This window comes from Chenopodium album, chromosome 16 (assembly GCF_948465745.1).
Source record: "Chenopodium album chromosome 16, dcCheAlbu1.1, whole genome shotgun sequence".
NCBI classification, from domain to species: Eukaryota; Viridiplantae; Streptophyta; class Magnoliopsida; order Caryophyllales; family Amaranthaceae; genus Chenopodium; species Chenopodium album.
In genome coordinates this window covers 43514826-43542475 of record NC_137849.1, presented here as the reverse complement: position 1 = coordinate 43542475, position 27650 = coordinate 43514826, and the positions used below count along the sequence as shown (strand labels likewise).

At 36.1% G+C, this 27650-nt stretch overlaps 3 protein-coding genes, 1 non-coding gene and 1 pseudogene across 7 annotated transcripts; 2 read left to right on the top strand and 3 right to left on the bottom strand.

Annotated features, from left to right (window-relative positions):
* Positions 1-876: 876 nt before the first annotated feature.
* On the bottom strand, positions 877-5062 carry LOC145586601 (uncharacterized). 2 transcript variants are annotated; one of them, XM_081643479.1, is made up of 4 exons: positions 4948-5062; positions 3404-3615; positions 1936-2028; positions 877-1823 (listed from the first exon to the last, which is right to left on the bottom strand). In XM_081643479.1, exons 2-4 carry the CDS (start codon positions 3532-3534, stop codon positions 1175-1177), a joined length of 873 nt encoding a protein of 290 aa, XP_081499605.1. In that variant the 5' UTR covers positions 3535-3615; positions 4948-5062; the 3' UTR covers positions 877-1174. The 2 variants fall into 2 exon arrangements, with proteins under 2 accessions (XP_081499605.1, XP_081499606.1); XM_081643480.1 differs by having other exon boundaries at positions 3404-3610; positions 4948-5050.
* A 1703-nt stretch (positions 5063-6765) lies between these two features.
* On the top strand, positions 6766-10948 carry LOC145585463 (uncharacterized). 2 transcript variants are annotated; one of them, XM_081642161.1, is made up of 6 exons: positions 6766-6893; positions 7238-7657; positions 8299-8667; positions 8871-9419; positions 9688-9819; positions 10640-10948. In XM_081642161.1, exons 2-5 carry the CDS (start codon positions 7247-7249, stop codon positions 9817-9819), a joined length of 1461 nt encoding a protein of 486 aa, XP_081498287.1. In that variant the 5' UTR covers positions 6766-6893; positions 7238-7246; the 3' UTR covers positions 10640-10948. The 2 variants fall into 2 exon arrangements, with proteins under 2 accessions (XP_081498287.1, XP_081498288.1); XM_081642162.1 differs by having other exon boundaries at positions 6773-6893; positions 7247-7657.
* Positions 10949-12269: 1321 nt separating this feature from the next.
* On the bottom strand, positions 12270-12342 carry TRNAE-CUC (transfer RNA glutamic acid (anticodon CUC)). The gene has a single exon. It is a non-coding gene; the product is annotated as a tRNA-Glu (tRNA).
* Positions 12343-14164: 1822 nt separating this feature from the next.
* Positions 14165-17126, bottom strand: LOC145586600 (putative TPR repeat-containing protein At1g05150). Its single transcript, XM_081643478.1, has one exon. The coding sequence runs from the start codon at positions 16730-16732 to the stop codon at positions 14351-14353; it is 2382 nt and encodes a 793-aa protein (XP_081499604.1). The 5' UTR covers positions 16733-17126; the 3' UTR covers positions 14165-14350.
* Positions 17127-19355: 2229 nt separating this feature from the next.
* LOC145585462 (pentatricopeptide repeat-containing protein At1g25360 pseudogene) lies at positions 19356-27580 on the top strand (annotated as a pseudogene). Its single transcript, XR_014100665.1, has 4 exons — positions 19356-22591; positions 23786-23880; positions 25742-25847; positions 26792-27580. The product of XR_014100665.1 is annotated as a pentatricopeptide repeat-containing protein At1g25360 pseudogene (transcript).
* Positions 27581-27650: the final 70 nt, after the last annotated feature.

Genomic DNA, 27650 nt, shown 5'->3' with positions numbered 1-27650 from the left:
GGAGGGATAATGCATTAATGCTACCAAAAAGGTTCGAAGGAAGATCCATTTCCCCCAATCTAGGCATCAGTTCGTCTCCAGGGTAAAAGACCGGAAAATAGATTTTCTTGAAGAAATAATTGTCCTGCAGTGGTAGACCAATTTGGGAACAGAATCGAACAAAATCATTGGAGCTCAATTTGATGTATGAGAGGTTTGGAAAAACTAGTGCACATGACAACCTTCCCTGAGCTCATAATTGGATGGATCAAATAAGTCAGCTGAGAAGCAACAACAGAGAATTGATACTGGTATATTGAAAAACAAAGGCAAGACCACACACATGCGCGCACCCCCTCCCCCCCCCCCCCCCCCCCCCCCCCCCCCCCCCCCAAAAAAAACACACACACACACACTCACTGACACACTCTCTTCAAGTTGCAACTCCAGTAACTCTGGTTGGCCAGGCTTTCTGGAATGGAGTAATTCAGCTTCTTTCAGAAAGGTCTAACATTTCTAAGGATGACAAATCTCCTACTGAAGAAGGTAGAAACCCCAGAGAGTTCTCGGACAATTGAAGTTTTTCATGACAAAATTCCTATGGAAAAGGGGATTGAACCTGACACAGAATGCTTTCACGGATGATATGTATAAAGATGTTTACTGGTAATTTCAAAGGTAGGATGGAATTCTTTCGCCGGGTGCAGTCCAATCTCTAAGAATCTAATTGATGAGGTGAGCATATTGGCATTGAAATGATCTTTATAAAACCTGTAACTCTGGATTTCTGTAAGCATCAATTTAGCTGAAAAGATTGCATTTCTGAGGTCTGGTAGAATCTCATCGAAAGAGCCTGAAGCTTATTAACCAAAAAAAAAAAAACGAATACCAATCACAATCAAGAGGGCAATAAAAATATTAAAATAGAATCAGCCTTCTCTACAGTTTGCAGCAAACACTTATGTAGCACACAAAAACTAGACAAGAGTAAATTCAAACTAACCAAAAACGTAATAGCTCTATAAATTCTCAACAGGAAATTCAAAACCAAAACGGCAGCAATAAAGTCACCAAAACTTCTGTAATGGCTAACTAAACAAAAAAAAGCACGACAACATACAAGTTTTTATTTGGTCTACTAACTCCATGGAAATCAATTCCATCATCCAAAGTGTAATCAATAAGATATGCCATCTCAGTACCTCCTCGGTGGCATGCGATCCATCATTCTTCCTGAAGGGCATTCATAAGACATATGTCCTCGACCACCACAGGTGTGACAGATAACCATAGCTGGACCGCCCATGCAATCTCTGCTCATATGTCCCATCTGGCCACAACTCCTGCAGATGATATCACGATAACCCCCTCCTCCTCCTCCCATGGGATATCCTCCACCGCCTCCTCCAAAACCACCATAACGACCTCCACCACCATGACCACCACCACCTCCTCCAAAACCACCATAACGACCTCCACCACCACCACTGCCCCGATCATTAAGAACATCAGCTTTCGGGCATTGCCTGGCCACGTGGCCAGAGACATTGCACAAGTTACAAACGGGCTCATCAGAGCAGTCACGAGCAAGGTGTCCTGTCTTCCTGCAATTCTTGCATGCCTTATCATTTGTGCATTCCGCAGCAACATGGCCTTGCTTGAAGCAATTGTTACAGAGTCTCAAGTCACCGGGTGGGAGTTCAGGATTCGGGCATTCTCTGGCACGGTGCCCAGCTTTGCCACATACGTGGCAGATGCCCTCATTTGAGCAGTTGCTGGCCATATGCCCAGGTTCACGACAGTTCCAGCAAAGAGATTTTGTGGTACACTCAGCAGCAATATGCCTGCATTTATATAGGTATTCACATCATTAGTCTTCTCATATTTTCACAAGTTAGGCATGCAGAAGGAAGCATAAAAAAAGCATAGATTCTAACTGAATAAAATAATTCTTACCCAGGGAGGCCGCAGTTGTTGCAAACAGCAACGTTTGTACATTCTCTAGCAAAGTGACCAGGCTGTTTGCAGTTGTTACAGACATTACTTTGGCTGCAAAATATCCAATAGAAGTTAGCATCAAATGAAAAGATCCAACTAATTTATACACAGAAACTGCCAAAAATACGCCACGCATAGACTGCTAGTGAAAGGGGAGAGGCTATTCTATTGACATGTAAGATATCTGAAAATTTTAAACAATAATTAACCTAAACCAAATGAATTGAAAATGAAGCTGTCTGAAAGAAAATGAAGGCTGCAGGTTGAATAATACAGATAATAAGATAAATCTAGCAGCTAAAAACCCCCCAATATAGGTCCCATCTTAACCATAAGACATAAAACATTATCAGCTTATCACAACATAATTCCTCATGATACTTTAAACCACACACGACAGTTCCTTTTTATTAGTAACCTAGCTTCATTATTCCCAGGTTCCAACTTAGCAAAACAACTGTGATCATTTCCAAAATTGACATATATTCTCAACCTTTTATCTGTGAAAGTCAGAATCATAATTCCTTGAAAGTGGTTAGTTCCTGTACAAACCCATGCTCTACCACTTAATGTTCTTCCTTGACAATTTCTGGACCTGACATCAGAGAGTTGTGCAAGCAAGAAAGGAAAAGAAGCCAATATATTGTACACCAACCGTAAATAGTTTTTTCTCTCTCTTACTTATGATGGTTCTGAAGGTATATACAACATTGCCCGATAGGGCTTTAGGGCCTTACTAATATAATTCTAGAAAAATGACGATTCTGCGACTCATCAAACTAGCCAAGATATCCCACTGATAATGATGCCCAAATATAGCTGAAGAATTAACTGATGGAGTTTATAAAGAACAAAAAGAACTTAAGAAAGTGACTCTCAACCACTAAAGCTAGCACGAAACCAGCACTAGTAAAATATTGAATAAAAAAGAAATTAGGAATGGAATATAATATTGTAGAGAAGCCAAAGTGTGAAGCCACTGTGGACCATTAAAGGCAAGACACAACTTGCTCAGGTTCCTCAGAACTCCAGTATACACACTGTAAATTATCAGCAGTATGTCTCAAGACTTCACTATGCTGCTGAACAAAAACCAAGTTTTGCCTACAAGTTCAGAGGAGCTTAATCGGACATTTCAAACCCTCAAACACTGACACTGGGTAATATCACCAGGAAAAGGATAGTATAAATTTTAAAACCACACACACATCATCCACCATATATGATATTTTCTGGAAAATATGGTTCCTTTTGGCAATACAGCTTAGTGTAATTGCTCTTGAAACTTTGATCAGTTCATTAATCATCTCATTTAGCAACTACTTTCCTTTCTTTTCTCCCCCTCCCCCCAATTTATGCAACTTTTATTCTTTTCCAACTACACTACCCAACAAACAGTTGTAGAGCATTGTTAAAATCAAACCACCTGAAACCCCGACGTGCATCTCTCCTATATGGAGCATCACGAAAAGAAGGGCGTTGAGATCGCATTCTACGATCTCGAGGACTCCTGCTTCTGCTACGGCTACGGCTTTGGCTCCTGCTGCGCGAACTCATCTTCAATTCCTCTCTTCCCCTTTCTAAACAAACTGATCTTCAAACGCCAACACTCAACTCCAAACAGCACCTGAAGCTACCCTGCCAAAAACCATCCCCATCAATCCACTGATTGTCCATAACCAAATTCCAATGCTACATTTAAGTCCCTATCCAACAAAAACCAACTACAGTACACATAGAGTTCAACAATCCACACCACACCTGGTTAGTTAAAAAAAAACCTCAACAACAACACACCCCAAAAAATTCAAGCGCCACAAGAAAAACTACAGAGTTTAGGAGAACTCCCCCACAAAACTCAGTGCTTTTTACCATCTTCCTTCCAAACTCAGATACAGAATAGACCCATTCAACTCACTGCATCTACAGATGGCTGAGAGTAATCACTACGAAAAGGTGAAATAGAAGGATCATAGACTACACCGAAGATTAACAATATTGTTACAAGCAACTTAATTTGGACACTCCTCCCTCAGACGTCTGGGTTCTCCACAGATAAAAAAAATACATCCATCCGCAAATACACCAGAGTCCGTCTGAAGCTTAGTGTGACATAAGTCAACAAGAAATACTCGAGAACATCACATGGCAGATATGTCTTCTATTTCAATTATCATTAAACTTCAAAAACATACAATTGATTTGCAAAACAGTACAATCACAGTTATATAACATATGGCGTGACCACATTAAAACACCAGCACACAACCTTTTCAACAGAAATTAAGGAAATGAAAGAATCAAGCAGCATTTTAAATACCGAATCCCGCCACTGCTCTACAGCATACAGTATCATTTAAACTCATCAGTACAAGCTTAGAATATGTCAATATTTTCCGGAGGCAGTGGAATGTAGCCAAATAGCCATGACAACGGGAAGATAATTAAAAATAAAATTATGCAGAGAAGCACAAGATAATGCATTACTTCATTGACATATACATGAGCTGAAAGAATGAGATTTTGTAGACGACACACAAATTTTTAACACACAGACCAAATTAGAAGTTGAAAAATTTACCAATAACATTCATTAAAATAGCGAGAAAAAAAACTAACGAAAAACAGAATTTCTGTCACAAATTTTGAGATAAATCCTTAAAATTAGTGAAGTTCATATAAAATTTTGAAGAAAGTAGGAACAAAATTGGCAATACTAATCATAATCTTTTGATCCAAAACCCTAATCTAACCGCCAACCTATTACTAATAATCAAACAAAGAAAAAAAGGATAATAGCAATATAAATAAGTAAGGAAAATACTTGAATCTTCAACAAATATAAACCCTAAATCCAGAAAATTGATGGATCTATGAATTATGAAAAACAAAAACATGAATATAATCAGAGCTTCGAAAAATAATTCATCGAATCAGAAATAAAGAGATAAAGAACAAGCGAGAGAGTACCAATCGAAAAAGGCTCAGTACAATCGCGAGCTTCGAAGCTATGGCGGAAACAAATTTTCGATTGAGGATTTACGAAATCCGAAAAATGGAGAGAAAGTGTGTGTTGGAGTCTTTTATCCGAACTCTTAACTAAAAATTTAACGAATTTCCAATTTTATCCTTGAGTTGTGTAAAAAAAAAAAAAAAAAAAAAAAAAACGGCTATTTTATCAAATGTCACTAAGTAATTAAAAAATTCATCAAATGCCATCAAGGCTTGCAAATTCACCAAATGTCATCGAGCTTTTAAAAAATTCACTAAATGTCATTAATAACTAACGCCCGTTAATTCCGTTAGTCATTAAGATTAAATCTTGACACATGTCATAATATGATTGGTTCATTTTAATTATATATTTTAATTACTAAAAATAATATTTTTTTTCTTCATTTTCGTGGCAAAAATTGCTCGGGTATAGTTTTGGGGGTCATTTTGAAACTTTATCGGAACAAACTAAGCTCGGAATTGACAAAATAATAACGTTAATGCTCCGTTTTGTGTGTTGAAAAATATTTCGATTAGCGTGTCATTATTTTTTAACCATCAAAATTGATCGGGTAAGGTTTTGGGGGTCATTTTGATTCTTTATGGGAACAAATTAAGCTCGGAATTAACTAAAAATTAACATATATGCCCCGTTTTGTATGTCGATATCGTAATTTTTTTTTCGGAAAAAATGCGAAACAGGGTACTTACGTTTTTTTTTTTGCCAATTTCAAGTTTAATTTGTATCCATAAAGGGTAAAAATGACCCCCAAAACCTTACCCGAACAATATTTGTCACAAAAATCGAAAAAAAGTATTATTTTTATTCATTAAAATAAATAATTATTGTGTATTAATTTTAAAAAGTAATGGCATTAGGTGAAATAATTTTCCAAAGTAATGGCATTTGGTGAAATCATAATTGCATTAACGGAAAACTAACGTCCATATGCTATTAGTGGCACGAGGTGTCATTGTATTGTTTGTCAGTGGCATTTGGTGAATTTTGAAAACTTTGATGGCATTTGGTGAATTTTGTAAGTACTCAATGGCATTTGGTTAAATAGCCGGAAAAAAAAATTGAATGGTCAATCGCATTATCTGAACTTAACTTATTAATTATTACACTTAATTTGGACCAACTAATCTTGTTTAACCCAGTAAAAATTACAAACCTCAATTTGGTTGGGGAAAAAAGTTATCAAACCATACTCAAAAATAAACTTTTGTAATTATTTACTTTATGTATCTAATAATAATTGATTCTAATGATACTTAGGGTTTGTTCTCTTCGGTTTATTTTCAGTTCAGTTCATTTCCTAATTTCCTTCTCTCATAAAATATTCAGTTCAATTCAGCTCCAATCAACTTAGTTCAGCTCAATTCAATAAATCAGAACAGGCACTTAACGATGAGTATTCTATAAATTGAATGGAGTATCTTTTAAGAACAAATTCTTCATATTTTCCCTCTCTATATATTATTTTGTGTGTGTACTGTTCATACCATCTGTTTGCCAAAAGATTTGATTCACTTTGTAAATCTTCATGCTACCTAATGATTAATGAACCACCAACACTATTTAAAAAAAAAAGAGAAACGTTGATAACGTTATTTTTTTTTGTTCACTTGATAAGACTGATAACTCGAGACATCATCCGAACCAAAAAAGTAAAGTAGTTTGGACTAATTGGCTATTAGGCTTAAATTGTTGGGCTAAATATTAGGCTTAAATTGTTGGGCTAAATATTAGGCTTAAATTGTTGGGCTTCAAACTTCCCATATGATACATGCCCTACCCATTCACTCTTTCAGTCTTTCTTCCTCTTTCTCCACTTCCCAAGCTCCTTTTACCCTAACAAAACCTTCTTCCTCTTTATCTCCATTTTCGTAAGCAGCAACAGCAGAAGCAGCTTGAAAAGGTACAAACTCAAATTTCTTCTCTATGTAATTCACTTTAATTTCACCTCTTTGTGTATTTACTTAATTTTTTTTTTATTTAATTTTGCTGATTTCTCCTTAGCAAGAAACATAAGCTTAGAAACAAATGTGGAGGATGAAATTTTTTATTTTATTAATTTTTCAGCAAATTAAGCTCGATAAATCGATGGAAATCTCAAGTGGGTTATTCAAAGAAATTTAATTTCCGCAAAAATTTAGTCTTGCGAATTTATATAATCGAAACTGAAGGACTATATAATTGATAAATATTACAAGTTCATAATTTTTGAATAGATATACTTATTTATCAATTGTTTGTGGGTAGGGTATAAAGATGGGGAAGAAGAAGTTTTTTGATAAGAAAAAATCAGCAACCTTTCAGCTTCTTTCCCGGGATTCTTCTGATCCTATATATGTTGAGGAGCCGGAAAATGACCGGGTTTTTGTTCGTGTCGATAATAATCGGGTTAAGATTAATGGGTTAGATGAGGACCATGATAATGAGGATTACTCGAACGATCCGGAGTCGATTTATGCTGATGCCCCAGAGGATGGGGGTTATGAAGGGTTTAGGGGTTCAGGTACATTACCTGATCATGTAAGGAGGGAGATTTTGGAGCTTGGATTCCCTGATGATGGTTATAATTATCTTAATCATTTGAGGGAGATTCGGAATACCGGTGGTGGCTCATCGTATTATGAAAATCCAAAGGCTGAACTTCATCAACTGCCTAATGATGTTAAGGTGATTCTTGCTATATCTTTATTAGTGATACTGCAGTCTTATACTTTTGCAATATGGTTTGAAGTGTTCCTTGGTTCGGAATCAACAATCGCGCTTATTATTTGACATGTTTTGAAGAATTGACACATTTCTTAGAATAATAATGACCTATGTTTGTATTATGAAATTTTAGAACAATGTGATATTTACTTATGGAACTATGTTAGGTCTGTATGTTTTTAGAATTATTTTGTTAATAATTTCTCTCCTTTACTCCCTTTGTCTTATAAGTAGTTTTTTGTGCTGTATATGTTAACCTGGAAATTCTTAATTGTAAACAACTACTGCCTTGGTTCCATTTTTATTGTCTTATTTGGAATATTTATAGATTGCAACACAGATGGAATTTAACACTCGTGATTTCATCCTCATGTATAGTTTCACAATACCAATTTGTATAATTCTTTGTAATACGTATTTGACGATACTTATGTTTTAATGTTTACATTGGTAATTGTGCAGATAGTGAAATAGGAGTATTATTTTGGATATGAAGTAATCATTTTTCTTGTTTTGTCATGCTCTTTTAACTTATGTTTATTTTTCGGACTTGCTGGTCTATTCTTTGGGGTAAGTACTAATCTTGAGTACTATGATCTCAGGCATACGACGCTTCAAGAGTGCGGATAAAGGAGGCAAGTGAAATTACAAGTCCTAAAACATTGTATAATGTTGCAGAGAAAACTGTTACTGTGAAAGTACAAAAAGCAGTAGATCCAGAAATTGCTAATTTACTTGAAGACAATGAATCAGAATTTGGTTCTGATATTGATGAATTGGAGGAGGATTTTGTTGTTCTTGCAAATCATTCAGAGGAAACAGGAGATGTGTATGAGGAGGAGAGTTTGTCCTTTAGTAATCCTCATGCTGAAGTTCAAACTGGAGTAGCCTATAACTCCATAGTGGAGGTGGTTCGAAGTGTTAATGAAGATAATAGGCCTCAGCGTTTGCTTGACCAACAGTTTGATATTGTAAGATTTTATCTCTGGAGCTAGTGCTCTTTTAGTCACAATTCTGACTAAGAGGGTGGGTGTTTAGTTCTCAATATTTAACTGAGCTTCTGACAACAGTACTTAATGGTTCATCCATTAAAATTGCTAGTGTGCGAGGCTTGTTTATCTTATACATTCTCTATATCTAGCTAATAGTATTATCCTTTGTGGTTTTTTGGCAGCTTGAACAACAAGAATATGGGTCAGATAGTGATGATGATTATAAAAATTATGATGCCGAAGAAGATATATCGCTTGCAGATAAGCTCAATAGTGTTCTCAAAGATCGTGTGGATGATGATTTAGAATTTGATGGAAATTACACTGCTCCAGCTGAAATACTTCGCCGTTGTGCTGAATATGCCGAGAATTATGAGAATGAGGATGGAAATGATAAAGAAGTGGTAATTGTGGAAGAAAGTAGTGATGAGTCAGAAATTTGGGATTGTGAGACCATTGTCTCTACATACTCAAACCTTGACAATCACCCAGGGAGAATTGGAGCTCCTGGAAGAAATCGAAAGAAAATACTGGCTGAGACATTTTCCGGGGCGCTAAAAAGTGGTTCTGACAAGATTATTACTCTTGGAGGAAAGGCAAAGCTTCCTGTGGATTACTTGCCTCATGGAAAGAAGGAACCTAAAGAGATAGCCAAAGTAGTTGCCAAACCAGAGGTGCCAAAAAGAAAGCCACATGGTCAGGAGACCAAGGAGGAGAAAAAAGAAAGAAAGGTACTCATTTTGTAGAAAAATATATTAACTGTTAGACAGTTGTCAATTGTTTTGTACACACACCCTAGTCACGAGGTTTCTACATTGATGATAAATCCAAGTTAGAACTAAGTGCATTTGCTTATTAAGAATCCCGTCTGACTGATTTAAGGCATTATGGCTTGTAGTCTGGTAATGTTCAATCATGCTTTACTTCTATTCCCCTACCCTGAAAAAAAAAGTACTAGATTTGTCTTAAAAGGGCTAAGCTGCTAATGTTTATGTGTAGGCTGCTGTAAAGGAAGAAAAGCGAGAGGCTAGACGTTTGAAGAAAGATTTGAAGGAACTGTACCGTGATGAAGCCAAACTTGCTCAGAAAGTTGCTGCTGTTACTGGCCCATCATCCATACATCTCACGTAGGTATGTTATTGTTTACTCCCAAGCACCTTTCTTTAGCCACTTTTTAATGCTTTATTATCAATAAAACATGATTTTGCCTTGATGAAGTAGAGAATTAGCATTTTGTAATTCCCTTAATAAGTTCCTCACATAAAATAATATTAAGACGAGAAATAATTTCTGGACAAAGGCTGTACTAGTTTGAAGAAACTTCTATTAGCAGCTTTAACGCACTTGTCTCCCAAGAATGTTTGGAAATCAAGAGGGATTTTGTACTTCTTGGGATGAACTAGACCACATTTGGGTTTCCTTGGGATTTGGTAATGCAATGGAATAAATCATAACCCACCCCTATAGCCTATGGTTATAGATTTATTGAGTAATAACTGCATAAGGGGTTTAGCTGGGATAATGCCAGCAATATATGGATCCATGGTTTTGCTGTCAAGAATTTTTGTACATAATTATTTAGAACTTGGCACGGAAGTCTCCTGCTTGTTTTAAACATATATGTTTCACATCACTAACTATGGTTATTTGAAGGGTGTTTGCTTGAAAGGTCATCATACTTGAGATAATTCCCTTAGATGACTAATTTTTGGCTTGATATTACCCATCAATCCATCATGCCATTACATCCTCTGACCGACTTATATACTGAACTGATACTTGCAGATGATTTTTCATAACATGTGCCACTTTCTCATTCAGTCATGCTACTTTGTGAATTTATTCGTTTTTTACAATTTTAATAGCCTTAACAATATATCCCACTAATTGCCAAATGCTGGAAGCTTAAAACAAAGTGGTTATCTAACAGTGGCTGTAATATGTTCATCAGGTAACATGACATCCTTGTCAAAAATATGTTTGAGGTATGCAGTTCCTTTGTTTCCTTACCTCAAATGAACGTTTGGAAGAGTATTGCGTACATTTTGGTGATACATGTTGGAGTGGAGAAGCTAAATTGTATCTGATTTGCTTCAGAGATTTTGTTAATCTAGGTCAAATACTTCAGACTTCTGAGATATTGTTGTATGTAAATAGTTTGTTTACACACTTAGATGACTTGATATATGTTTCATTATGGCTAACAAATCGAATGAATTGTCTTGGAGTTGGTTTGTTATAGTTTAAGGCTTTAAACCTCCATCGAGCTTTTAAGCTTAATCAGCCTGATTATACGAGACTGGATGCTGCTAAGAATTAAACAGTCTGCTCTTGGATTATGCTGAACTAACTGACCAATGCAACCCTGATCACTTGACCTAAAATCGCGTGATTCAGACCTGAACAAAGGGAATATTAGACCATATCCAAAATTGGCCAATCTTATCATCAATACTATCAAACTTGCTTGTATTTTTATTAGTATAAGCTAATTGACAATAATATGAATCAACTTGACACTGAACCAACTACTTATACCACTTACGGCGTACAGAGTATGTACTAACTAGTAGCTACATAATACAAAATCTGTAGAATTATAGAACAATACATTAGAATTTGTAGGACGTGGTTACAACTTAGTCTAGGTTGCGAAAATTCTTACGTGAATATGATTACAGTTTAAGGATAGGTAAAGTTTAGATTACGGTGACCGGCCAAGGAAATTGTTCATGGAGGCTTAATGGGGTAACTTAGAATGTGGAACTGGACCTGCATCCCCCCTGTCATAGTAAGGAACAGGATTCCAATACCCATAATCATCTTCTCCTACGATACTCTCCGGCTGTGGCTGTTGTTGGACGCTCTCTTTAGTCTGTAACTCTCCTGAAGATGAAGCTGACGATATAATAGCCCCCTCATCAGAGCGCAAGTAGTCCAAAGATGGTGGAGAGGCTAGCCTGAATAACATGTTAGGTGATTTTGGGGGAGGTGCGCGTGACTTGGCTGGCAGTGTAATGGTTATATGCAGGAAGATAAACAACACAATAACGCATGAAATCTGCATTGCTGACCTAAAAATGATGAAGTTTTTCTTTCGTTGTTAAGGTTGGGTGGTAGGTGATTTTCTTTCGCCTAGTTAATTAGGCGCCATTTGCATGGTAAGTGTTTGAGCTTTAAATATGAGGGGAGATTGAAGGAGTTGGAGACAGAGGGGAGATTAGAAGAGGTGTTTAAATTAAATTGAACTTCTTATTATCATACTTGGCGGATGAAATGTTCATGGTTCTTGCATGTAAGAGGAGATAAGGAAGAAAGAGAGTGAGTGATGGGAGTATTTTGTTTAGTTTGGTCGGAGGAAAAGCTGGCAACATAGTGTCTACGCATAAAGATTTTGCTCCCTCCGTTTCATTATGTAGTACACATAAATTTTCAAGCTGATATTATTCGCTAATCTTTCTTATGGTTTAATTCATATTTCTAGACATATATCAAAAAATAAAAATAATACAAAGTACATTTTAAATGAATCAAATGGTCAATGATTTATTATTAATAGAAAGGACAAAAAAAATAAAAATTTCCGTTGGCGGGACTTGAACCCGGGTCTCTCGGGTGAGAGCCGAGTATCCTGACCAACTAGACTACAACGGAATTATTAATATTAGTGTCCTACCAAACCATTAAGACTTTATTCTACTTTTATTTCATTGAGCAAAACAAAATCATGTTGCATATTCGATTATTCGATCATTTTTTTTTTTTTCCTCTTTTACACGACGTTGAATTTATTATCATCGTATATCAAAAGGCACATACGTAGTAGAAAATTCAATAAATACCCGTATATACATCGTACTTCGTATTAGTATTATTCTATTAAACTTAGCTAACTGCTTACCTTACCCTTGCTTGAAGATATAACTTGGTCACTTTATGTTCAATCACAATCAAAAACAACAATGGTCCAAAACAATGCAACAAATTAAAGAGTTATGCAACAATTACAGCCCATCCACATATATACATCGTAGATAAAATATGCTTCATCATAATTAGTGACAGATGAAGAAACGGTCCACAAAGTGTCAATTATTTCGCTGGCATTGATTAATCAACGATGAGGACCATTCTTAACTACCATAAATTGACTACTTTAATCATGTAATTAACAAGGATTTCGTTTATACTAGTACTAGATGATTGGAAACATGCTAAAAATGATGCATCATGTCCCTCGTTCCCACGAGTACTGCCTTTGTTCGGATTTAGTAACGTCATAACTAAATTCGAACATAATTGTACAGTAGAAAAATAAACAAAGTGCAACACGTAAATAGCACTCGAGTGCTTCATCAACTACTAATTATGATATTAAGTTGATAACGTCAATACGACTCAAAAGTAAACTAAATGTGATGACTTATTAGTAAGCCACCAACAGATATGATAAATTGTTATCCTGTTAATGACGGTTTAAGTAATCATTGTCATCACATAATCTTTTAAATGGACATGATTTCCTACCTGCTAATGATATAATGAAAAGGGTGAATAAAACCAAGTTCAATTATTTAAGTATTAATAACAGATCTTCTAATCACCTCAATTAACTACAGAAAAAAGCAAGGAAAGCTTTAGTCCTTTGAAAAGGAATAGTGTAAAGTTGAGCACTTTCTTGAGGAAAAGATGTAAAATAAAAAAGAGACCCAAATTCTGTTTACTTTCGAATTAATTTAACAATTTATACGAGTTAATGACTAATGACTCAAGCTCTCTTCCTTATATTCCTATCAATTGATAGACAAAGGAATCTTACATTCTTACTAAGATATTTAGGATGACTCCATTCATTAAAGTATGACTCACTTTTTCATTCCGTAATGTTTCAGAAATTTTGACTCACTTTTTATAAATGATTCGAACTTTTGGGAATGACAAGAGTATATACACAAGGAATTAACGATTAATGGAGATGATAAATCCATCACGTAGTTTGGAATAAGAAAGAAAAATCAATTTCAAGGCAAATTTGGATATTCAGAACATAAAATGAGAGTTTAAGTGTTGGGGCTGATTTTGCCTCAAAGATAAGGTCAGCATATAGTCGATATATACACAGTTGCTGCAACAGAAAGCCTTGCTGCGTTTAGTGATCTGCAAAACCAGCAGCAGAGATTCATGGAAAAACAATGCTTTACATGTGCACATTAAAGTACTGGAGAGCAAGGTGAGAAGACCGAGTACAGCTTGATAAACACGAAAACAACGATTTAAACAACATAAGCTTTTACCAAGGGACTGTTTTGCATCATGAAATCAAGTGATGAGCAAATGACAGTCATGCTACCATCTCAACCACGTTTGCAGTTTGCACGAAGGCACACAAAGCGAAAATAAAAATTTTCCATCAACAATCAACGGAGGAGCATGAACGAAGGCAGTAAACAGATTAAACAAGGATGCACATCCAAACTTGAACAGAAAGAATTAACATTTTAAACAAGGGGGAAAAAATCACTGTACAAGGGCAACATTAATTTTTGCACACATCATCTAACCTAGATAATTCACACCAAACAGCTAACCTTACAAGATAAAAAAAAAAATTATATTAATACACAATTAACAAAATGCAACTAACTACAGAATTATTTCAGGGCTAGTTCTTCTTGGAACCGAAACATTTGAACTTATCTTTCGCTGCTTCTGCCTCCCTTTGGTACTCCTTGAATGAAAACTCCTCCTGCTTAACTGAAGAAGGCACTTTACATTCACTATAGCATTGATTACACAAGCTAAAGTGGGCTTTCACCTCCTTAAACCGAGAACCAATAATAGGGTAGCGGCAAACTGCACAGACATAATGGCCATGTCGTACCCGATCACCACTCTCCAGTTTCATCAGAGTGGATAAGATACCAAAACCAAATTCAGGGTCATCAAACATTGCAATAAACTCTGTCATAGACACCATAGAAGCATCTGAATCGCCATGAATTTCTAAAATCTCACTAGACCCTTGTACAGGAAAGTAGATGGCTCTCAACGTCTTCATATATCTGGTAGCATCAGATTTTCTGAGCTGCCCATTACCCTCATTGACAGGCCGATACAGAAGAGCTTCAAATGCAACACGTTTCCGTTTTTCCAATGAACCACCACAAATGGGAGCGATTATTGCATAAAACATACCAATATCCACTCTAGACAGTCCAGAATCATCTAACACAGAAAGAATTCGTTCATTAATGGCTTTGATTGCTTCTTGAAATGTCTCAGGTTTCAAGAAACCAAGCAGCCTGCGGAGAATTCCCTCCAGGGCATTCTTGCGAATGGATTTCTCTGGAATACCGGTACCAGAGAATGACAAGGGCACATCACTATCACTAATTTCCCTCATCAAAAGATCTACATCACACCTATTCAATCTCGACAATCTCTGAAAAGCCCTGATCTCGAGGGCAATTGCCAACTCCTGTCTAGAGGTAGTCTTGCTACCGAGAGTCTTAAATTTCAAGGGTTCAACAATGGTGAAAGAATTCTCTCCATTGGAACCTCCATTAGCCTTCACCTTCTTCTTATGCAATTGCTTCATATGAGCAATTGCATCATGCACCTCAACCCTGTTTGTCATCTTCAAGGCTTCCTTCATTGCTTTCTTAGCCTCATCGGATTCACCAGCACCCAACAAGGAAACCGCCTTATTGAGCTGTGCCCGCCAATGGTTTGGCCACAATGTCAAAACCCTAGTATACATCTCAGAAGCTCTCTGATACCTCCCCATATCCATATAAAGCCCTCCCAAGTTATACAAAGCATCAACATGACCCGGGGTCAAGTCAATCGCCTTCTGAAACTCTACAATAGCTCTCTCATCATCCCCTAAAGCGTGCAAGGCGGAAGCCAAATCACAATGTGCATCAGCATAATCAGGTTTCATAAATATAGCCTCTTCCAATGCTTTCACAGCTGCCCTATACTCCCCTACCCCAAATAAAGCACTACCCAAAAGCTTTAAAGCCCTATAATGAGTAGGATACAATATTGCAGCTTCTCTATAATGTTCACAAGCACTTAAAACCATACCTTCCGCCTCGAGGGTGATTCCCAAATTGACATGAATTTGAGGGAGCAAATAAGCCCATTGATTCCCACCAGTTTCAGCTGCTTCCAATGCCAATTGAAACTCTTCCTTCGCCTCCCCGAACTTCCCCAATGCATACGAACAATTCCCGGCTCGAAAATGTGGCCTGACATCAACTGGTTGCAGCTCACAAGCTCTCTTAAAACTCACTAAACCATCCTTAAACAACTGATGTTCATACAATACCCTGCCAATTGCCATATGCCCATCAAATGCCTCCTCCCTCGACCTCGCCCCGTCTGCCTTAGCCCTTAACCCACCCAATTCCTTCACAAATGCAGCATAATCATGCCCTGATTCCACCCAATTCACCCTCTCCGAAACCTCGGAAGACGACGGCCCGAACTCCCTAGACCACCCAGCATCCGAGTACATATCCGAATTATCATTCTTCATTTTCCCATCTTTCGCTTGCTTTGTCTTCAACCGCTTTACAAGTATCTCCAAATCATCCACCAATTTCCATGTCTCGTCAAAAACAATCCCATGATTTGGCGATGCCGCCCAAGCTGCAGTCCTCTGCTTCTTCTGAGGCTCCATTGCTCGATCATCCGCCACCGACGACGTCGAAGCTTCCGCAATCGAATCCTCACCTTCTCCAGCAACCAAATCAAGATTCAATGCTTCAAAATCACGATCAACATCTCCAGCACCATCATCATAAGTTCTTAACAACCCATCAAAAGTTAAACCCTTATCTTCATCAATGAATTCTTTATAAGTCCGAAAAACTTCGTCGAGAATTGCATTAATTTGTTCGTCGGAAAACTTAACCCTAGGGTTTACAGCAACAACTAAAGCCGCCATTTCAGCTCTATTAAGCCCACCATCTGTATTCAAATCAAACTGCTGGAAAATCCGCTTAACTTTCTCCAATCTCGACCCTCTTGTCGCCATTGTCGAAAACTAGGGTTTGGGTGAGAGTTTAATTTTGATTTTTCTAGGGTTTCAAAAAAAAACCCCAAAAAAATTTTGATTCACAACTAAGGAATCATAAATAGGAGAGAGAAAAGGGGGTAAAATGGGTGAATAAATTTCTGGGTTTTGCTCATAAAAATGATGGGAAGATGATTTCAGCACTAGATCTGAAATGAAAGGTTTGAAATTTGAGGAGGAGAGAGAAAATTAAAGGTACCCTTTTTCTTTTTATTTTTCTTTTTGTTTTTTTTAGGTATTTTTCTTTCTTTTTCTCTCTCTTTTTGGGTGTGTCTTTTTCTTAGTCTGTGAATTTCTGGTGGAGAAATGATGATGGTGATGGAGATGGTGGTGGGGGAGTAAGAGTAACAATGGAGGAGAGAGAAAATGATAAATTTGACAGTTTTCCCAGAAAAATAGAAAAAAAAAAATAATTATAAAAAAAAGCTTTATTTTATTAGGGGTTTTGGAATTTATCTGAATTTGTTAAGATATTTAAATTTCTGAAATAAATAAATTAATATATTCAGCAGTATTTTATTGGATTTTGGTAGGTTTAAACAAAATGTTTAATAAAGCGAGTTAATGTGAAATATGGACTTTTAATGTATAATTAGTTGGTTGGTTGGGTTGTTAGTTTGTGGGTGGGTTGAAGAGTTCAAAAGTGGATTAATTAGTTCTAGCTGGCTAACAGTTTGGTGTCATGCACCAATTCATATTTACATAATTATATTGATTGATTCTTTTCCTTAGTATTATTATTTAAGATTGTAAAAGGGATGAGTAAGACACTTATGGTCTATTCGAAATAACAAACTTTGTATTGATAGTGGATGACATAGATCATCGAATTTGAATTTATTGTTATAGGAAAGCTAATTGAGCCGCGAATTGGTTAACAAACCATGTAGTGAATTCATACCAAAAATAAGTTTGGTGTTCATAAGGGCAATCCTAAACAACCTTCTTCATGCCATTTTATTGGAGGAATTAAGCAATTGACTTGGCCTCATGCTGTGATTAAGGATAAGACTTACTTGGTTGTGATGGACTGGGTGTCTTGGTTTTAGTTTTGCTTTTTTGTTTGTCTTTTTTCTTCTTTTGTGATTTGCTCTTTGAGCTTGTTTAGGTTATTGTAATTTTTTCACAAAAAAAAGGTAACCAGTGTTCAATGGCTTTGATCTTAAGATGACTCTTGCAGTGAAACAATTAGAGTTAGCTTAGCATTGCCAAAATCGTTGATGAGTTCGTCGTTATTTGATTGGGGATTGACAATCGAGTGATTGTGGTTATAAATGGTGAAGGGACTAAAGAAGTGATCCTAGTTGAGCTAATGTCAACGCCTCTTTCTCTTTCACCTTTCAAAAATTTGTTTGTCAAGCCCTAGTAGCAACTTAAAAATTAGGGAACATATCATTAAATAAACATTTTATTAATTATTGCCGTCTAAACTCTAAATAAAAAACAATTAGAAATAGTTTCTTTTAAATTTACAAGGTTTTTTTTTTTTTTTTTTGTAATGAGGAAATGAACTATTACAAATGATATAGAAGAGCTAATCGTTACAAGAGTTAAACCAAAAAAAATTAAATTTTTTTTTTTTTTTTTTTTAAAAAAAAAACATGTAAATGGTGATACATCTTAATTTTTGTGAAATATGTTGTTGCATTTGCCTCCCAAAAGCAGTGGAGGAAAGAGACTAACTTGAACTTAACAAGACGTTTCTCCACATCGATCATATAAAGCGATCTTCTATTGTCGTTTGACAAAGTTTATTCACATGGTTAGTGTTGTTTGGTGTTTGAAGAAAGAACGCTTTTTTAATGCGCTCAAATAGTGTAAAAGTTTTCGCAATCATTATGCCATATATGGATTCAACAAATTTAGCACTTATAAGTTTGACGGTACTAAATGGTGTTTGTTGATTTTAATACCCAAATTTGAGCTTCCATTGAGTGAAAAGATCAATCGAAGTTTAATTTAAAGTGAAAACATATTCTTGTTGGAGACATTTTTTTAAAATAGAAAGGAACCAACTTGTATTACATATTCTCATTCTCATTGGAGACATGTTTTTCATCATATATATTCAACAAATTTATTGAACCGAAAAGTTAGTATTTTTTTACCATTAAAGTTACAAAGTAACTTATTAATCAAACACAAATGTACTATATGTATATATATTGATCAACTTTTTTGCTTCTAAGTTTCTATGCTGAAAAACTTGACTTTTATACAATTTCAACCAATTAAAAAAAATCAACGTACTATTATTTATTTTATTTTTGAGAAAAGTACTAAATTATTTGATCACATTATTAAGTTAATAATATTAAATTTAATTAATTGTTTCACATTTGATTTATACAAGGGGTAAATACAAATTAATCTCTGAGATACACAAAATTTGTTTATCACATAACAATTTTGTACATAAATCAACAACTTTTTCAATAAAAGTGGATCCTACAGTGATGATAACCGGATAAAATTATTGACTTATTTATCTTTATTTATCCCATATATTAATTAGGGCTTCCTCTTATACAAGTATCTCATAAAATCGCTAAATTGGTTATCTGCCACTGCAAAAATTCGAAATTGATAATCAAACCCCATTGAGTAAAATCAAATAATACTTTTTTTATTTTCCAATTTAATCCTCAAATAGAGATTGGTAACCATAATTTAACTTTCATATTTCCCTCCAAAAAATCTCAACTTTTCTCAATGGGTGCTATTCCCTTTTCCCTCTTCTTTCCATCTTCCAAAACCTCCATTGAAGAGAAGCAAGAAGAGAGAGAAAGAACATGATTTTTGACAAACCCAGAAATGAGAAATGCAGTTCAACACACTATCAATTTCACCCGCACCAATTTCCCGGATAAAATAGACGTCAAGGCATTAGCCAACCGTTACGCTGCCGCGCTCCAACGATGCTTCCCGCCAAGCCCCACTTCGCAGTCCCTTGCTCGGACCATCCATGCCCACATGATAACTTCTGGGTTCAACCCAAGAGGCCATATTATCGACCACCTGATTGATATCTACTGTAAATGCAAGAATCTCGGGTATGCACACCAAGTGTTTGATAAAATTCCCCAACCAGATATTGTAGCGAGAACCACTATAGTGTCTGCTTACTGCAATTTGGGGGAGATGAAGGAGGCAAGAAGGATTTTTGATGAAATCCCATTTCATATTCGTGATGTTGTGTGTTATAATGCTGTGATAACAGGGTATAATCATAACAGTGATGGTGTTTCTGCGATTCAATTGTTTGGGGATATGTTGAGGGATGGTGTTAGGCCTGATCATTTTACTTATAGTAGTGTTCTAAGTTCTTTAAGTTTGATTGCAGATGATGCAAGGCAGTGTTACCAGCTGCATTGTGCCGTGGTGAAGTCTGGAACGGGGTGCTCTACATCGGTGTTGAATGCACTTATATCGCTGTATGTGAAGTGTGCTTCTTCGCCTTTTGTTGCATCTAGTTCATTGTTGGGTGTGGCTCGGGAACTCTTTGATGAGATGCAAGGGAAGGATGAGCTGACATGGACAACAATGATTACTGGGTATGCAAGGAATGATGACCTTGATTCAGCACGAGAAGTTTTTGATTCAACCGGTGTTAAGGTTGTGACTGTGTGGAATGCAATGATTTCGGGTTATGTGCACCATAGTTTGTATCCAGAGGCTTTGGACCTTTTTAGAAGGATGAATGCTGAAGAAATTCAGCACGATGAATATACATATACAAATGTTCTTGGTGCCTGTGCTGATTCTGGTATGTTTTGGCATGGAAAGGAGATACATGCTCGCATTTTGCGGAAGGAAGCTAGAGTAAGACACAGAGCTGAAGTCCAATCTTCTATAAATAATGCATTGGTCACATTATACTCTAAATGTGGCAGAATTCGTGAAGCTCGGCATATTTTTGAAGAGATGCATGTAAGAGATATAGTTTCCTGGAATGCAGTATTGTCAGGCTATGTGACTGCTGGCCAGATTTTAGAAGCTAAAGAATTCTTCAACAAAATGCTAGAGAAGAACCTTTTGACCTGGGCTGTGATGATAGCAGCATATGCACAAAGTGGATTAGGAGAAGAAAGTATTAAGCTGCTTAATAAGATGAGGATGGAAGGATTTCAGCCGTGTGATTATACATATGCTGGGGCATTGACGGCCTGTTCAAATCTTGGAGCACTAGATCAAGGGAGGCAGCTTCATGGTCAAGTAATTCGCTTCGGATATGAGTCAAGCCTTTCAGTGGCAAATGCTCTGATAACAATGTATGGAAGATGTGGTGTGGTTGAGGATGCTGACTTAATGTTTTCCACCATGCCTTCTTTAGATTCTGTTTCTTGGAATGCCATGATCGCAGCTTTTGGGCAACACGGAGATGGCGGTCAAGCATTGGAACTCTTTGAGCAGATGCTTAAAGCTGGGATACTACCTGATCGGATTACATATCTTACTATTATCACTGCATGTAGTCACTCTGGGTTGGTCGATGAAGGGAGGCATTATTTTCATTCCATGCATAAATATCATATTTCTGCTGGAGAAGATCATTATGCGAGGATGATTGACTTGTTTTGTCGTTCAGGAAAGTTCCAGGAAGCTGAGGAACTGATCAATAAAATGCCTTTTGAGCCAAAAGCACCTATCTGGGAAGCTCTGCTTGCTGGATGCCGTATTCATGGGAACTTAGACCTTGGTATAAAAGCTGCTGAAAAACTATTGGACTTAATTCCACAACATGATGGTACCTACATACTGTTATCAAATATGTACGCTGCAGCTGGCCAGTGGGTTGATGTGGCAAGGGTGAGGATGTTAATGAGAGAGCAAGGTGTGAAAAAAGAGCCTGCTTGTAGTTGGATAGATGTCGAAAATAAGGTTAATGTATTCTTGGTGGATGATACTTTACACCCAGACGTACAAGAAGTGTACGACTATCTTGAGCAATTGGGACCGAAATTAAGGGAACTGGGATATGTTCCTGACACTAAGTATGTGTTGCATGATATGGAGACAGAGCAGAAAGAGCACAGTTTGTCTACTCACAGTGAAAAACTTGCAGTTGCTTATGGGCTCTTAAAGCTTCCTGTAGGAGCCACAGTTAGGGTATTTAAGAACCTCAGGATATGTGGGGACTGCCACAATGCAATCAAGTACATTTCGAAAATAGTACAGAGAGTAATAGTTGTGAGAGATGTCAAGAGATTTCATCATTTTAAAAATGGTAAATGCTCTTGTGGTGATTACTGGTAAAGTAGTTTTTGTGAGATTCAGCTATAGCCGCGAGAAGGAATGAATTTGAATTTGGAGCTCTACTTAACCGGGATTTTCTTGAAAACGTTGAATTGTGATGTCGTCTACCTGGAAGCTCAGCAATATTAAGAAGAAACCCCCCATTGTGGTAACATGCAACAATTCTGTGTTGTGGCTCTGCCGCTCTGTTTTAACTTTTGCAGTGTTACTTGGATAATTAGATGTATATCAAAGCTTACAAAAAGGGATCTTTTTCAACTTGATGGAGGAATACTCAAACTTACAAATTGGATACAATTAATGCAGCCTGGTCCTGGCCATACATAGGTTTGTGAAGGTATGCTGCTTCTATTCACTGTAACAGCATAGTCTTGCATCACTTGTTAGTGTCGGCAAGCTCATGATTAGGTAGAGATGTTTCAACAAACCCCCTGAGCAGTATGATACTGATGTTGTTGGATTGTTTCTGAACATAACTTCATGGCCACTGCGCTACACCAAAAAGCAGGTTACTTTTTTCCATTGTCATACAAGATGAGCTGAATTTTATCAAGGCACTTTCAGGTTAAACTTCCCCTGAGATTAATTTTTTCCATTGTTGTTCTTTATTAAAGTGCATTTTATAATATTTTAGTGCATTACATTGTCCACTTCAAGAAAAATTCTGGAGAAGGTTGGCTGTGTATGTCTGATAGACAGCCTTGTACATTTCTTTTTGGCAGTTAGGGATCATATTGAGCAGTTTTTATGTCATTTGACAAATCAAGAGACTTTAGCAGCTTTATCAGTTTATTGATGTTCAGAATAACACAATTTGATAAGACATCGGAACTTCTGACATGATCAAAATATTAATTTCTTTTCTCTTGGAGAAGTTTTTGGAAAACTCTAGTCCACTTTGTGTATTTTTAGAGATTCCTGTTGGTTTTTTTGTATCGTGACAATAACCTCGACAAGGACAAGCAGAAGGCATTTTGCACTCTAGGGTCTTCTCTTTGTAGTTATAGAGCTCATAGCGCCATTCTTGATTCAGATATCTCTTTACAAAAAAATTAATTCAGAAATTATTTGGATGGAGTGGACAATGAGGATGATGCTTAAAACCTTGCTCCTTATAATTTCTTTATGTTATTATTTTATATCTATGTACTGGGTAAGAGACCCAATTCTTCACATGTTAAAATTCAACCATACTATAAATACACTTGTCATCTTTTCGACTTCTCTGTGCTGCGTGTAGGTTTTTCTGTAGGAATTCACAAGTCTCAAGGTCACCGTCATGTCACGTGCTGACTAAACCAGCTCTTATCTGAATCTTCTTCCGAAATAGGGAGTTCCGTATATCTTTGAACATTCTAAATAAGTGTTTTTATCCAGATGTTTGGATTGTTGATCCTGAAAGTCTTTCAGAATAAAAGTAGTGGCAATATCCTGTGTTGGCACTGTGCAAGATTTACTGATTTGGCTTTGTGGGCTTTCTGTTATTATATTCTTCTTGATACTTGGCGACTCAGTCCTGCTGATTATCTAACAGGGACTTAATTGATTCTGTAGTCATGATGATAAATGAGAAATTGAAAGTTCTGGGAGAGGACTGGTATACATACTGCCATACTGTAGTGAGGTTCTTGGACGTAAAATTATTAGCGATTCCTTTGGACCGAGAATAGGTGTTTTCTTTATTTGTTTCTCAGAAGGTGAAATCTGATGAATTTTTCAGCATTATTCATCTGTTGACACTTTGTAACTTGTATGCAGAATTTTGGTTTCTGATGGAAAAGTCATGTCACAAGAATTCTGGAAATTGCATAGCTGAGAAGTAAGGACATTATCTCAACATAATTAATCTAAAGGTGCATTCTATCTTGCAAAAGTTTTTATTTTTATTTTTTCCTTTTCTGTTTTTATCAGAAACTAAAACTGTTTGACTGAACTTAAAATCTTTCATAGTCTCATTGGACGATAGATAAACATTAGTCTGAGAATCCGGTGCAATCTGAACTGGTAAATGTTTTTACTTAACAAATTAAACTGTTTGTACAGAGTAAGAATTTCTGAAGTAATCTCATTAGATCTTTTAAAGAATTCCATAGAGTGCCTGACTGTCAAAGTTTGAACATTCAGTAGAGGACTATCTTAGTAGATAATTAGTCTTCAACTCTTCATGTTATGTGATCCACAGTCTATTAGAATTATGTACAGCTGTTGGAACATTCTGGATCATCAAAACTTATGTGGTAGAACTGTCCTTTAGAAATAATCCCACTGTACCATATTTTATTGCACACTTGACTTGGTTGTCTCTGCACTTTTCTTTTTCAGTCTCCATTTCGTTAAAGTTGGAGAAGAAAAATGAAACGAGGGAATAATATAAATCAATAGACGACTAGACGAGTAGACAACACATTGTTTGAAGATGCTTGTGTAGAATATTAAGTAGCCTAAAATATACAGTATTTATTGCTCAGGGCAAACTTTAGAATCACATCTGCATTAAGGGTCTATCATTTTCTATTCCAAATCATATATTAGAAGAAACATGTGGGTAAACAACTTTAATTCTTGAACTAAATAAATGATTCTCTTAAAGCTATACTCCATTGATATTATTTGATTGTAGTCTGATTTGCCACTAAGAAATTTGATTAAAAAAGTCCAACTTTACGCAATACTAAGGATCATTGACCATATGTAATTTGCATTTTTTTTTTTTTTTAATTAAGCTATAATTTGCATTATCTTGCCCAATCATGTTTATATATTCTTTGCTCACTACTGGAATTCCCCTATATATAGGATTTTTTTGTATAGCCCTTTGGCATCACATTCTCCTCTTAATTAGCTCTTGTAAATTAAAGACATTTAGCAAAAACTATGGCATGGGGGAAAATTCAAAAAGCTCTAAAATGGGTGGTGAAATCAAAGAAGAATCCTCTAAGTGAAGAGCAGTTGAGGAATACTTTCATGGCTCACGACAAGAATGGTGATGGCCACCTTGATAAGGAAGAGTTAAAGGAGGCATTTCGTGCGCTAGGAGCTCGTATACCTTGTTACAGGGCTGGTCGCGCTATATATTACTCAGATATAGATTTGGATGGAACTATCAATGAGGATGAGATTGACCACCTTGTTTCTTATGCTACCCATTATGGTTATAGTTTTAATTAGCTTTACTATTACACCCCATATATAGATTAATATGTACTAATATCAGCAAATTTTTCCTCTTTCACTACCATGATAAAAGATTAGATTGTGGCAAGCTGTATTTTTCCAGTGTAAGAGGTTGTAGTAAGGCTTTTATCTAGGCTCTGCAAAATCTTGTATTAGACAATCTCACAGTAACAGATTATGAGACCCAGGGGACATTTGATGTAAATTTTTACCATTTGAGTGTTGCTTTTGATATGTGAACTTTTACCATTGAAACTTTTCAATGGTTTTTTTTTTTTTTTTTTTTTTTTTGGTTGGAAAGTGGTCATCGTTTCCTGTTGTTTCAAATTGTCTGTTTTTCAGATATCTGCAAATACATAACAGGACCAGCAATCAGTAAACATAGATACAGTTATACATGGGAAACACAGCAGTTCAAATGTGTAGATTTTCTTTTTTTTTTTAAAAAAAAACGACTGTTTTTTCCCAGTATATTTGACATAAAAACGTTTCTGCTTAATTGATTTTCAGCACATTATTAAACAATTGACTTGTATGCAGAATTTTTGTTTCTGACGTGGAAGATCGTGTGATTCATGTGATCACATCACTAGAGGTCTTGAGATTACATTGCTGAGGAGACTATACCATGTAAATAAAATTTAAGGTGAATTTCTATCTTGTATTTAACATTTTTTTAAAACATTTATTTATATTTTTATTTATATTTTTAACAGAGTACATACTTTGTATATATGTATCTGTTTGACAGAAGAAGTGACTAAGTAGTCTCTTAAGATGACTGATCAAACTAATCTATTAATACTGTTTGACAGAACAAGAAATCTGGAAAATTCTAGTGTTAGAATTCCTATAGAATTTCTTAGAGTGCCTAAAGATGACATACTAATATAAAGTTTGGAAATTCAATTGAGGAATCTCTTAAAATATAAGTACTCTTCAATTATTCATGTTATGTGAAGGGCAGCCTTCTAGAATATGGCACAGCTGTTGGGAAATTCTGAGAGTATCGAAGAAGTATGTATGTGGTGTAGCTTATAGATCAACATAATATTCCCTCCATACCATATTGCTTTGCTTTTTAGCTTCGATCAGCCTTACGCCCTTACCAAGTTAATTGCACAGTTACATTCAAATTTGAAGTCGTCTTTCTCCTTCCAATCTTTTACTTAACCATACCGTTTCTCTTACCAAACTTTTTCTTGGAATCTTCTATCTATCATCTATCTTTCCTCTGCCAAAGGCAAGTTTGTAAAACTACATGAGATAGAGGGAGTACTAAAGTCTATTGATAGGATCGTTTGATGATGCATGTCGAATATATACTCAAAAGTTTTGATACACATCTGCTATAAAGTATAAGCATAGAAGCGGGTAAACAGTATTGGTTCTGGAACTGCGTTTTCTATTTCAGACACGTAGTGATACCATTGATAATGATCATAGTCTGATCGGTCAGTAAAACTTTAAGAAACCTGTGCAACGTCATGAAAATCTATGGATTATGGCCATATATTTCATTGGCATTATCTTTCACAATCGTGGTATATATTCTTTGCTAACGACTGGAAATCCCCTGTATATATATAGGGGCTTTCAGGTGGCCCTATGGCATCACATTCTTCTCATTATTAGCTCTTGTAAACTAACAAGACAGGCTGCTGCGAAAACATGGCAAGTCAATGGGGGAAGTTACGTAACATTTTGAGATGTATGGCAAAATCAAAGAAGAAGAGTCGTCTAAGTGAAGATCAGCTGAGGAGAATTTTCAAGGCTCATGACAAGAATGGTGACGGCTGCCTTGATAAGGAAGAGTTAAAGGAGGCATTTCGTGCACTTGGAGCTCGTGTTCCTGGTTACAGGGCTAATTGCGCTATTCATTATACAGATATAGATTTGGATGGAGTTATCAATGAGAATGAGATCGATCACCTTGTTTCCTATGCTATCCAATTTGGTTATACTCTCGATTAGTTTTACTTTCACACCACATTCATAGAGAGGGATACCGAAATCAGCAAAATACTTGACCTTCTACAACCATGATAAGAGATTAAACTGTGGTTAGCTATATTTTCCAAGAGATTGTAAGAAGGTTGCTACTTTCGTTCAGTCTTGTATTATTTTTTTTTTTTTGAGAAAGTTCAGTCTTGTATTATCTCACATTAACATAGTGTGTAAACAGTGAATGTCTATTTAAAGGCTAAGATTTTAGTCAGTTTGCCGTATTTTTTAGAGTTAACTTTAGACGAACCACAAGCATTGGTGTGAGACTATCTTATCCAAGACTCGCACGTTAGGTTCTGGGCTCCGGGATGTATTATGTCATGTATATTGATTGCAGAATTGATATATACAGTGCCATGGATGACTATTTGAAAATTCTGCTCTAATATTATGGCCGGTATGTTTGTTGGTTGGCGAATCTAATCTATAACATTGTAAAATA